The sequence below is a fragment of the Echinops telfairi genome, unplaced genomic scaffold, assembly GCF_000313985.2.
Source record: "Echinops telfairi isolate 266 unplaced genomic scaffold, ASM31398v2 ScPeMD7_7427;HRSCAF=8465, whole genome shotgun sequence".
Lineage (NCBI taxonomy): Eukaryota > Metazoa > Chordata > Mammalia > Afrosoricida > Tenrecidae > Echinops > Echinops telfairi.
Window position 1 is genome coordinate 4,717,867 of NW_022111327.1, and position 12,789 is coordinate 4,730,655.

Sequence of the window (12,789 nt, forward strand, 5' to 3'; positions counted from 1 at the left end):
AAATGATAGGCAATTTTTAATTTGAACTTTCTATTTTTGTGTACTTTCCAAAACAATTTTTTTTTGCCATAGACAAGTACTAGATGTATAAGCGGAATAATAATAATAATAAAATCACGGTTAGGAATTATGGTCTGAGGGCTAGTGTCAGGTAGAATATAAATGAATGACTGCTACTGGTCACTTACAGAGGAGTGTTACCCTCAGTGTCTTGGATATTTGTGGATGCTTTGTAGTACAGAAGGATATGAATCATCTTCAAGTTACCCTTGGCTGCTGCCCGGTGCAATGCTGTAGCCTCAAAATGGTCCTTAGCATCTGGATTAGCCCCACCTTCTAATAACATGACAGCAATCTGGAAAAGAAGGAGAACAACAGAAATGCCAAGATCTACTTGTGCGTGTGTATATGCTGATTCCTTGGAAGCAGCATCCTAGGAGTGGGGCCATACCTCATGCCTGTTTTTGGAAGCTGCGTAATGCAGGGGAGTGCAGCCATTTTGATTGACAGCATTCACTTGAGCACCTTTGCCCAGAAGGGCCTTGACAATCTCGTCCCGGCCAGCAGAAGCAGCAATATGAAGAGGAGACCACCCTGCCTGTACGAGGTGGGACAAACAAAAACCAGGAAGAAAAGGTACAGGTATTAACGAGAGTCTTATAAGCAGTGTTTACAAAGAACTTTGCACAAATGTTTTTATTTCAAAAAAAATAAAGCAAAAAGCCACTTCTCATTTTTTCCTCATGAAACATGGTAGACATTTTGGAAACCAGAATTTCTGAAAAAGAAGCAGTGGCAGTGGGATATGTGTCGGGCTGCTAACTGCCAAGGTCCACAGGAAGCTGAAGCTTTCTGGTTCTGTGAAGTTAGCAGTCTCAGAAACCCACAGAGGCAGTTCTACTCTGTCCTAGAGGTCACTATGAGTTGGTATCAACTGAGTTTGGTTTGAGTTTTTTATAACACAGTCATTCTTATTTTAACGTGTTATTTTTACCTGTTATTATCATTAATTTTTAAATCAAAATTGGGATAATCTGATCGGAAGTTTGTGAGCTTCATGAATCATTACCAACAAAAAGTTTTCCATCCTCCTTCACAGTCAAATTTTAAAATGACCAATACTGTGACAGATTTCTCTATATATCAAAATATGGTATCTAGTCTCTCATTACTCAAACCAAATCCAGTGCCACTGAGTTGATTCCGACTCATAACAACTCTGTGTAGGGCTTCCGAGGCTGTAAACATCTATGGGAATAGAAAGCTTCATTTTTCTCCCACAGAGCAGCTGATGGATTTGAACAGCCAATCTTGCAGTTAGCTGAGCGTGCCACCAGGGCTGATTATTCAGTATTCTCTCTCTCTTTTTCTCTCTCTCTCTCTCTCTCTCTCTCACTCACACACACACACACACACACACACACACACACAGATGAATACAAGTCTCTTATATTAAACTCTATTAAGCCTTCACTTTTCCTAGAAATCTGTTTCTTCATAGTTTGGCTAGGGGGAAACGAGGTCAGGAGACGATAGACTATTGATCTTACATCAGAGTGGCAAAACTACCATTCTAAAATAATGTGCCAGGTAAGTCTGTGTTGGTCACCAAGGTCATGCTGTAACTTCCTAGTCATAAAGGTTCTGACTTTCATTTATGTGCTAACCAAACACCCAGTCTGGAGTCTAAAGATAACTGAGCCTTTATCAATTCTGCCTAATACTTACATCATCTTTATCATTCACTGGCACTCCAAGTTGCAGCAAGAATTCAACTATTTCGGTATGTCCCGCGGAACATGCCCAGTGCAACGGTGTTCTGTTGTCCTACAAAGCAAACAGAAGCAATAGGATCAATGGTCTAGAAGAGAAGCAGAAGTAAGACAAAGAAAGCAGAAAAATAATCACGCCTAGACACTAATAGGTTGGAAACAAGAAATGGAAAACACTGCATTGCCAGGTAAGCCGCTTTCCACCCTTTTACTTACTGGCATAAGAGAAAAACCAAGTCTCATCACATCTTCACATTCGAAATTATTAAAACTTGCTCGACCATAATGAAAGCAGAACAGGGTAAATGTAGCCTATTTTCGGGTTGAGTAAGAAAAGAACATTCAAGAAAAGGGAAGTCTCCTGCTTTCCAAGTTTTAGTAATATGGGGTGCGGGGGGATTACATTGCTGAACTCTGGGCTAAATACATCAACGAAAGAATTTGAAAGTGATTTCACTGCTTTGATAGAGAGCTTTGGTTGCTTATTATATTATTTATGTCTCTTTAAATAGCACGTATGCTTGTGGGGACAAAACAACAACAAAACCCAACCAACTGAATTTCACTTACCAAAACTCCCTGCCATTGAGGCAATGCAGACTCACAGCCACCCAACGGGATAGGGTAGAACTAGCCCTGTGGGTTTCTAAAGCTAACTTTATGGGAGTAGCAAGCCTCATATTTCTCCCACAGAAGGGCTGGTAGTTTCAAATTGCTGACTGAACTTGAGGCTAGTAGCCCAAGGTGTTACATAACCACCACAAACAGAGACAAAACAAAAGTCGACTGAATATTTTATTCTTACCATCAAAAGAAAAGGGGACAAAGCACATCAGATGCAGACCCTATACAACAGAAATAATTCCCATCTTATAGATGGGGAAATTAAGGCTTCTCAGGGTTAGTCATTTGTCCATAATTAGAGTTAGTCCATGGAGTAGTTGGACTACACTAAATCCCTGTCTGACTTTGAAATTTCTCCTACTAAAATGACCCCCAACTTAGATTTTCTAAAAATAACAAACATTTGTGGAGATGAAATGCTCACAAAACCGGTGGAGACGTTATAGTATATACATACATATATACTATGTATGTATATAGTACGTACATATGTATATATGTATATAGTATATACATACATATATACATTACCATATATGAAGGTAATGAAAAAAGTATTGTGACTAGGGTTCGAGTCCTCATATGCACCAACAATACATGCTTAAACATGTCCCTGTGATCGCTGGATGACTACAGACACGTTCTCTCAGGAGCATACTCTGTCTAGTCTCCTTAGGGTACCTTTTTTCCAAAAAAAGGAATACTTTTTGTGCCATGGGGAGAGAATCAAAATTTGGGGTAAGGTCTAATATTGAATGTTTGACAAAACTCAAGTAGGCATCTTTCCCAATTACTGATATTTTTTGCACGAAGTTAATGGGACTGCTGCCCCACAGAAAACAACAGGTTTTAGATGGATCAAGTTTTTTAAAGACAGTCAAGATCTCAAAGACTAGCCAAGGGAGGGAACTGTGAAGTGAAATTTCTGAATATGGCTCTTCTAGCCTTGTCTCTCTAACTCCCACCAAAGGATTGGGTGGGATTATGCAAATAAGGCATGCATAATACTAACAAAGGGGATTGGTTGGTTTGGGTTTTAGCTACCACCACCCCTATTATCCCCTCCAGCCCCCACCCCATAAGGACCAGCATGAAGCCAGAGCAGAGAGGGAAATCCCAGGACCCTCAGAAGAGCACACTGGAGATGTCTTGTCTACTGCTGAGACCAGGCAAGGAGACCACGAAACAGAACAGAGGAGCAGCACGGAGACTATGAGACTGTGTAGTAGAGCAGTGGGCTGGCTTCCTGGCCCACAGAGGCCTAGGCCAAGGGACCACATGGCTGAGAGGCTAAGGACTAGAGTGAGACTTGGCTGCTGGCTGAGGAGAGGTGTTGCTTGTGGACCAATGACTGTATCCTTACTTTTTGCTGATCCTGGCTAGTGGTAACCTGTTAACTCCCCTTAATTGTGAGTATTGTCTGAGTTCTGCGTGGCCATTGCAATGGATGACTGAACCCAGCAAAGAAGTGCTTTGGGAGGAATGGTTGGTGTTAGAAATGGTAAAGATAGAGAGTAGAGGCCTAGCTGACCTGTCTTGTGGCAAGAGGCATCAGATAGGGCCCCCTCCCAGGCCGTTTACTGCACCAACGAATGAAGACTCTGCAGCTGATGTCCAGAAATTGGTGGGGGGAAAAAGACAAGAATCACCACTGGAGTGATAGCTAATGAAACTGGCATCTCAAATAGTTTGGTTAGTTTCCACTTTCAATGAACATCTTGGCCTCAGCAGGTGTAAGACTCAATGGGTACTAAAAGCACTGTGCAAAGATCAACCCGAGTCTTTTAAACAAGATTGCAACCAATGCAAATGATTTTATGAACAAATCCAGAGAGCAAGGCCCAATCCAAACAGTGGCTTCTAATGGCTGGTCAAATCCAAAGGCAAGAAGTCAGCTCAGAAAGTTATGACTGTTTTAAGATTCAAAAGGGACAATCTTGATCAAAGACATTGGATGATCACAGCGGAGTTGCCCCACAGAATTCTTTTCCACCACAGCACCGCACCTGCTCATTCTTTTGAGAGTAGCATGTGCCGTCCTCTAAGCATCTCATTGGGAACTTTCCCTCACCCTTTTTCTTCCCCAAACTCAAAGAACACTCCCAAGGAATATACGATTTGAGTCCCTTGAGGTTGCCCAAATTGCCACTTTGCCGTGGCATAAATTAAAGAAAGCAACATTCTTCAGGAAAGGGTTAGAGAGATGGAAACGCCACCTTCAGAAGAAGTATATAGACCTAGATGGGAAGACATGTGGAGAAACAATCGCTTCACATTTTAATCTTCTGTTGAATAAACTCCTTTTGAGTTACTATCAGAAGTCCATTTAAAAAAAGCACAGCCCACAGAAGAGCAAGCAACAAAATCATGCTGCATTCTTCAGCCAGCCAGAGCTTGGGGATAGTGCAGGTGTGGCTCCACATTACAGCAATAAAGTGATCATCACCAAAAAGCAAGCCATGCTAATTTTTCTCCAATGCATATAAAAGTTATACTATACTGCATGCAGTCTATTAAACCTGACTTTTATATGCACTGGAAGAAAATAATGCAATCTATTAAAGAGGAGACCTGGTGGCATAGTTGTCATGCATTGGGCTGAGGTCTGAAAGGTCAGCAGTTTGAAACCACCAGTCACTCTGGAAGACGGAGTTTTTTACTCCCTGAAGAGTTACAGCATTGGAAACTTACTGGCAGTTCTACCCTATCTTATAGGGTCGCTCTGAGTTGGCACCAACGACGGCAGTGAGTTTGGTTAGGTTTTTGGCAGTTTACTAAAGGAGCCCTGGTGGTACCAGGTATGCAGTTCAAAAACTACCAGCTGCTCCACAGAAGAGGGGGCTTTCTACTCTCATAAACGGTTACAGTCTTGGAAACCCACAGGGGAGGGGGAAGGGCTTGATTTGAGTCAGCATCGACTCCATGGCAGTGAGTTTGGAGTCTTGGGTGGCACAGTAGGTTACAAGTTGGGCTTCGAACTTCAAGGTCGGCAGCTCGAAACCAGCAGCCACTCCGAATGGGAAAGATGATGCTTGCTGCTCCTGTAAATATTTACAGCCTTAGAAAGCCAAAGTAGCCATTCCACTCTGTCCTTTATTTAAAATTAATATATCATTTTATTGTGGGCTCTTACATACATTATAGCAAGCCCATAGGTCCATTATATTAAGTGGACATGTACAAATACTGCCATCAACAATTTCAAACCCACTCTGTCCTATAGGGCTTTTTTTGGCTATGGGGCTTCTATGAGTTGGAACTGACTCCATGGCAGTGGGTTTTAGTAGTCAATATTAAGTATACAATATCATTATGAAAACGTTTGAAATATTATAATGACCAAACTGTGATACTGAGATAGGAAGTGAGCACATGCTGTAGGGAAAATAGTGCCAAGTCACCCCAATCAGGGTTGCCACAAACCTTCAATGTGTAAAAAAATCAATGCCTGAGAAGTGCAATACAATTGTTGTCTGCAAGAAGCTAGTAGTCATGTTTCTCAATTTGTAGACTCGTAAATTTCTTCACCCAAACTCACTCATTGCCATCGAATTGCTCCTGAGTAGGGTAGAACTGCCCCTAGGGCAGCGATTCTCAACCTGTGGGCCGTGACCCCTTTGGGGGTCAAACGATCCGTTCACAGGGGTTGCCTGATTCATAATAGAAGCAAAATTACAGTTATGAGGTAGCAACAAAAATAATTTTATGGTGGGGGGGGGGTGTCACCACAACATGAGGAACTGTATTCAAGGGTCGCAGCATTAGGAAGGTGGAAAACCACTGCCCTAGGGGGGGTTCCGAGACTGGCAATCTTCACAGGAGCAGAAAGCCTTGTCTTTCTCCTGCAGAGTGACCGGTGGAGTCCAAACTTCTGACCTTGAGGTTAGCAGCATCCCAAGTAACCCACTACACTGTCAGGGCTCCTCCTTTTCTTAGCCACGCCTATGTTTGAAACGCATTATTTTCGACTTGGATTACAAAAAAAATTCAAGCACGTAACAGAAGGAATATAGTAGGAACTCTTAAGCCTGTCACACATAAGTTAAAGAATTCAAACTTTGCCATATTTGCCTCATCTTCTAATTTTTTTCTATTTGCTGAAGGTTGCTAGCAACAAATTCCAAATATTTTAACCCTTTGTCCCTAAATACTTCAGTGTGCATCCCTGAAAAAAAAATAAAGATAATTCCTTACATAGTTAGCGGTTCCTAATTAGATATTAAAATTTACCTAACTCCTTTACAATATCAAATAGCCAGTTTCTATTCAGATTTCAATTGTCTCCCAACGGTCTTTTTTTGCCATGGTTTGCTTAAATTAGGATCCAAGCAAGGCCCCCAAATTGCAATTATGTTTCTTAAAAGTCTCTTGAATTTGAATAGCCTGCCCTTTTTGATGGCTCCAATTTTCAGCAGAATCACTAAATTCTCAAGGCATTATTATTCTTAATAGTAAATCATTATTCAATCTATATTCAGACTATCATGAAAGAACACCTGGTAGTAGTGGCGGCCATTTTCCAGGAGGAATAAAAGGAAAGTTCCAGAAAAGAGAAGTTTTCTGGTTTCCAACTAGCTTCCCAAACACCACCACGTGGAGAGCCAGCATATTTGTCTCTGGTGCTCAGAACAAGGCCTGCCCAATAGGAGGCAATCTTTAAACACAACGGGCTTCAAAAAGTTGGTGGGAAAAGGGAATGAAAAGACAATGGGAGTTTTTCAAGGAACCTTTTAAAGCCCCTTCCTATTTGGTGGTTTATGGAGGTCACCTTTAACGTTCTAGAAACTCGGGGTGAAAGTGGGAAGGTCCTTTGAGCATACTAACACTTCTCAAATGCCCATTCGCTTCTGGGGTCCCTGTTGCAGTCCTCATTCATCCCAAGGCAATCCCACACACCCTTCTAGTTCAAACCCTCCGTACTTTGCAGCGCTGTGCCATTAAGGCCAACGCTGTAAAAGGAAAGGAAATGAGGGTCTCTCGTTACGGAAAAAGCACCTTCTCAATTTCTCTCCTGAGTACTCGTTACTACCACTGGGAACCATTTCGTGTGCTCGCGATAGTTGTTACTGTCGGCTGCTTCCGTTCAACCGCCTAGCAAACTGCCTGGCCCAGAGAGGCTTGTGTTTCAGTCCAATAAACCCGCTAGTGAAGGTTCAGAAGGCCAGACTAAAAGCCTTCCTCCTCGCGGACTCTCCACTAGCTAAGGGCATGGCTGAGAAACTCGGTCCGACGTGAACCGTCCAAATGTACGCAGCTCAGTACTGGGCCTAAAAACCCCCAAGGCCTGTGGACTAGCTCCAGAGGCCCGGTTAGGCATCTCGAAGGGACGGGGGGAGGGGCACGGCAGGGGCGTGGGGGCGGGGGCGACACCTCGCAGACCGGGCCTAGCTCGACCAGGGCCCGGTATGGCTTCGCCGCCGCCTAGGAAGGGGTACCACCTCTGCTTTACCTGGTCCGCTCTAGTAGCCAGGGATTTATCGGCTAAGATGCTCTCCTTCAACTCCTCCAGCTTCCCATTGTAGGCCAAGTTGCAAACCGTCAGGTTAGACACACACCCCTCCATTTCGCTTTCCTCAAGAGCTCTGGGAAGTCCGCCCAAGGACCGCCTCACGTCGCCGGCTCCTTCTGCCAATCAAAAGAGCTGGCAGCGCTCTACCAATCCACAGCCTTCTCTTTCCCCAGCGTGGGGCGCCTTTGGGAGTTGCAGTTCAAGAGCGGTTCTGGGTAGGGGAGGTGACTTTGTCTCCTCCCACAGACACGACCCCTGGCAGCGCTGAACTACAACTCCCAGGGTTCCTTGCGACTGCCGCCTTAGTCTAGTGGCTGGTGGAGTTGGCCCAGGATGACAGCTGGAGAATGGAGTCAGGTAAGGGGAAGCTGCTCCGGGGGGAATCGTGTGGAAGAGTCCCGGGCGGGGGGGTGCCCCATTAAGTCAACAGCACAGAACGGGTGTGGGGTCTGGGCAAGAGAATTATGGAATCCTAAATGTTCTGTCCTCCGGGGGCCTTGACTTGCAGTGCGAGGCGGAAGGGACAACGGTTGGAGCTAGGAACTACCTCTTGAGCTCTTACTGATGACTGTGGCTACCCTCCCCCTCTTGTCCTCTGCCACGGGCTTGGAAAGAAGTAGGGAGTAATTATTCTGATATCTCGGCGGAGTGGCCTCAGGGCAGGATTCTGTCACAGCACTGATAGCATGTGACACCGTTGAAAAGTGATGTTCCAGGGTCATGCCAACGCCTGGGTGTGATGCCACAGGAGCCACTTGATATCTAAGAGACCTTGGTGAGTCCACGTCATGATGGCATCACAAGTGGATGAGAATCGTCTTAGAGATCCTGTGGTATGGTGTGATTTTATATCAACTATTAAGGTAACAGTGGTTCTATTTATGGAAATCTCAGAGTGCAATAGCAACAGAAATGCAATGGTCTCTCTTTATAGAGTATATCTGTGCCCAAATCAGGTACTGATAAGAATATACTCAAGTAACAGACTGCTTATGTTTATTTATGGATCCTTGATAATGGTGTAGAGCAGGGGCTGGTAGACATTTTCTATAGTGAGTCAAAAAATATTTTAAACTGCAGACCAAAAGACAAAGTACAGGATATTATCTAGGCAAGTAATAAGACAGCGAATTCCAATCATTATTTACTGATGACATTAAAAGATAATAATAATGATGCTGTAATATTAAATTAAAAATGGATTTTTTAGGGGAGAGAATAGCATTTTTCTTAGTTGGAGCTAAAAGTTTGTGTTCCTCGTTATAAAAATTACTTCCTAATATTCATCTGTTAATTCTATTTTGTAGTAAAATTTTGCATATTTTATTTTTGAAAATCTCTTTTTACATAGCTAGAAACCACTTCCTAGTTGTGTAAAAAGTAGGCAAATACTGATATCAGTCCAAGAATGTTTGTTGTCTTTTTTTTTTTTGCTTTAATACCTTTTTAAAATTTTTAAAATAGCTTTAGGTATATAGGAAAATTGTAAAGATAGTACTGATTTTTCATATACTCCTTACTCGATCATATTTACTTGCTTTTAAATATATATATAATGGCATTGTTTCAGTATATTTTACATATCCAAAAATGTACCCATTTCAAGTGCATTCTAAAAATTCCGTGATTTTATTTTTAGAAACTTTGCAGTGACACAACTATCATCATCAATCAATTTAAAAACCCTCCATGTCAATTTGCATTTAATCGTAGTTCCCATTCTCAATAGTAACAGCTGCTCTGTGTCTCTATAAAAGTGTCTATTCATAACATTGTATAGAAATAGAACAATACAATATATGATATTTTGTGCCTGGACTTCTTTTATTTAGTCTACTGTTTCTGAGGCTCATCTATACTGTAGTATGTACTAGTACTTCATTACTTTTTATTGTTGTACAGCATGCCCGTTTGTGGATCTACCACACTTTGTAGCCATCCATCAGTTGATTGGTGTTTGGAACGCTTCTACCTTTATGGCTATTGTGAATAATGCTGTTAAGAACCATTGTATGCAAGTCTTTGTATGCACAAATGGTTTCATTTCTCTAAGGGTGAAATCACTGGGTCATATGGCAAATTACATATCTCAAGGTGGAATTACAGGGTCGTATGGTAAATTTATGTTTAACTTTTTGAGGAACTGCCAGACTCGTAACCAAATCGGACTGCAACATCTCATCTTCCCACCAACAATATATGAAGGTTCCAGTTTCTCTTCTTCTTTAGCAATACTTGTTAATGTCTATCTTTGTGTCAGAACTGTTCTGGTAGATGGGAAGTAGCTCTGGTAGCTCAATGGGTGAAGCACTCTGCGGCTAGCCTAAAAGTTGATGGTAGGAATGTAGCAGCCATTCCTCAGAAGAAAGATGTCCCAATCTGCTATCCTAACAAGTTCCAGCCTTGGAAACGCGGTGGGGCAGTTGCGCTTGAACATGAGTTCAGAAGCGACCTGATAGCAATGAGAGTGCGTGGGTTTGAAGTGATACCTCATTGTGTTCTTGTTGTGTTGTCTCAGGAGATATGTAAATCAGGCATGTTTTCATGTGTGTTTTTTGTGTTTTGTGTTTTCACAAAACACATGATATTTGTGTTTTCAATGGTGGTAGTTGTTGAAATTTACTGCAGATGTTTCACAAATAAGTGCTGTTATTTATGCCTCAAAAATTTAGGTTGAAAAAAAAATTTAGGTTGAATTAATGAAGAAACACGATCAAGTCTTTAGCAGAAGTGAATCTCCAAGGCCATTTAGTGCTGGATAATATTGGTTGGAGGACGTTCTTCCAATCAGTTAAAAGTGTAAAAAAATAATGGCAACATTTGTACCAATATGCTTGATACAATTGATGTATGGATTGTTATAAGAGCTGTAAGAACTCTCAATAAAATGATCCTTTAAAAAGTGTAAAAAAATAAATCTTACTTTACTGACAGAGAAAAACATTAAAAGGAGGTGACTGAATTTGGCCTGAAGCTTGCAGGCCCTTGGTGTAGATTCGTAGCCAGTTGATTGTAGAGGCACTGATTAGCCTCTGGCGTGTGATTCCCAGGGGATTGGGTATGACGACATTTTACCGTAATTATTAAGGAAGCAGCTATGATGGTTAGAGACAACTGGAAAAACAAGTCCACGTGCCTGTCCCACTGACTGACTTATTTGGGGGCTCTTCTTATATAGATGGTGTGCTTTGCAAGTATATGGTTGAACTCGGAGTCCCGTTAAGCCACGGGCAAGACGCCTTTCCTCTTCTCGAGAGCTGCAAGACAAATGCGTCTTTTGGGGAGAAGGTACCTCTTCCTGTGTTGCTGGCCTCAAATGATGGAGGAATTGCGTGGTTGCCGTTGATGTCCATGGAAAGTCCAAAGTGGCCCTCTGAAAGTTTGACTCCTTGCTGCTTATGGGATTGAAGTGGCCGTGACTGGTGGCCACCTATTCAGGGCTTCTTAAACTTTGTACCCTTACAACCCCGTTTTGCCCGAGAAATTTGAAATTCGGAGAAGTGCTGCCAGAAACATCTCTGATTCATGACACATTTGATTTTGAATATGTGTTTGGTCATGGTGTATTCAGAAACCTTTTACTGTCGCTAAATTTTTCGAGAATCCCACATTCAGTTATGTGACCCCATGTGTGGTCCCAACCTACCGTTTCAGAAGCTTTGACCTAGATTAAAAATCCTAGAGTAAGTCAAGTTTATCTTCTAGGCTAAAATAAGGTTAATTCTAGCTAACATTTACAGATCATACTACTAGATTAAAAACCAAAAAAATGAAAAAACCCAATTCTCTGCCATCGAGTAGACTTTGCCTCATAGCCACCCTGTAGGCAGGATAGGACTGCCCTTGTGGGTTTCTGAGTCTGTAAATCATTATGAGAGTAGAAGGCCTCATCGTGCTCCCTCCGAATGGCTGCTGGATTTGAACTGCTGGAATCCCTGGGGTCCTGGTGCTGTAGAGGTTACGTGTTGGGGCTGCTCACTGCAAGATCTGCTGTTCAACAAAAAAAGGATGGGGTTTTCTATTCTGGTCAAGAGTTTTATGTGTTTGAGAGTAGCACTGTCAGAACTTTTTCTGGTGACAGAAATATTTTATATTTTATATTTATGCTGTCTAGTGTATGGTGACCACATGTGACTAGTGAGAACATGAAATGGGCCTAAGGTGACTGAGTAACTGAATTTAAATTTATTTATTTAACTTTACTTGTTTTTAAGCCAACTAGCTTTGTATGGATTGCAGTTACCATTTTGGTTTGAGCATTATGTGGTCATTTTTTCCCCCACCTGGTCTGCGGCATGAGTTGGAATTGACTTGGTAGCTGTGGGTTGGGTTGGGTTCCCTTCTAATTATCACTCAATATTTTCCTCGCCATGAATATTATCCTAGCACAAATGTATGCCATAGTGAAACCAGGTCTTTGAACCAGTTGAAACCAGTTCAGTCGAGACCAATGAAATAACTGGAGTAAACCCGATTCTTAAAATTTGGGGCATCCAGATGATAACTAGAATGGGAAAAGCTATGGGCCAAAGTCCTGGAATGGGACTCAGGAGCCTAATGTCAGAACCATCTTTGAATGGGGCATTGCTGTTCAGGATTTTGCTCCAAATCCATGAGGCTCTATGAATGAAATTATGAAGAATATGCCCATTAGATATTGCTTTTTCCTCCCTGTATTAGTCTAGGTACTTTGGAGAAACAAATCCACGGCGACTCACGTATAAGAGAGTTTTATGTAAAGAAAAGGTGCATCACGAAAACATCACAACCCAATGCTGCCCAAGCCCACAAGTCCAACATTAACCCTTTAACCCAACACCAGTCCACAAAGTCCTCCACCTCACAAAACAGAGGCAATGATGCCGACTGCAGGAGGAAAGCTGA

General features: G+C 42.2%; 2 protein-coding genes across 4 annotated transcripts in view; one reads left to right on the forward strand and one right to left on the reverse strand.

Moving 5' to 3' along the window:
• Positions 1-7,980, reverse strand: part of PSMD10 (proteasome 26S subunit, non-ATPase 10) — an 11,102-nt gene extending 3,122 nt beyond the window's left edge. Inside the window, exons 1-4 of one of the 2 annotated variants that reach the window (XM_004710036.3) lie at positions 7,846-7,980; positions 1,729-1,827; positions 452-598; positions 189-355 (exon numbers count right to left, since the gene is read on the reverse strand). In XM_004710036.3, coding sequence (XP_004710093.1) covers positions 189-355; positions 452-598; positions 1,729-1,827; positions 7,846-7,959 — 527 coding nt within the window. In that variant the 5' untranslated portion in view covers positions 7,960-7,980. The remainder of the gene's footprint in view (positions 1-188; positions 356-451; positions 599-1,728; positions 1,828-7,845) is intronic. The other variant, XM_004710037.2, reaches the window with a different exon arrangement.
• Positions 7,981-8,227: 247 nt separating this feature from the next.
• Positions 8,228-12,789, forward strand: part of ATG4A (autophagy related 4A cysteine peptidase) — a 70,999-nt gene continuing 66,437 nt past the window's right edge. For both annotated transcript variants that reach the window (XM_004710038.2, XM_045298537.1), the window contains exon 1: positions 8,228-8,262. In XM_004710038.2, coding sequence (XP_004710095.2) covers positions 8,253-8,262 — 10 coding nt within the window. In that variant the 5' untranslated portion in view covers positions 8,228-8,252. The remainder of the gene's footprint in view (positions 8,263-12,789) is intronic.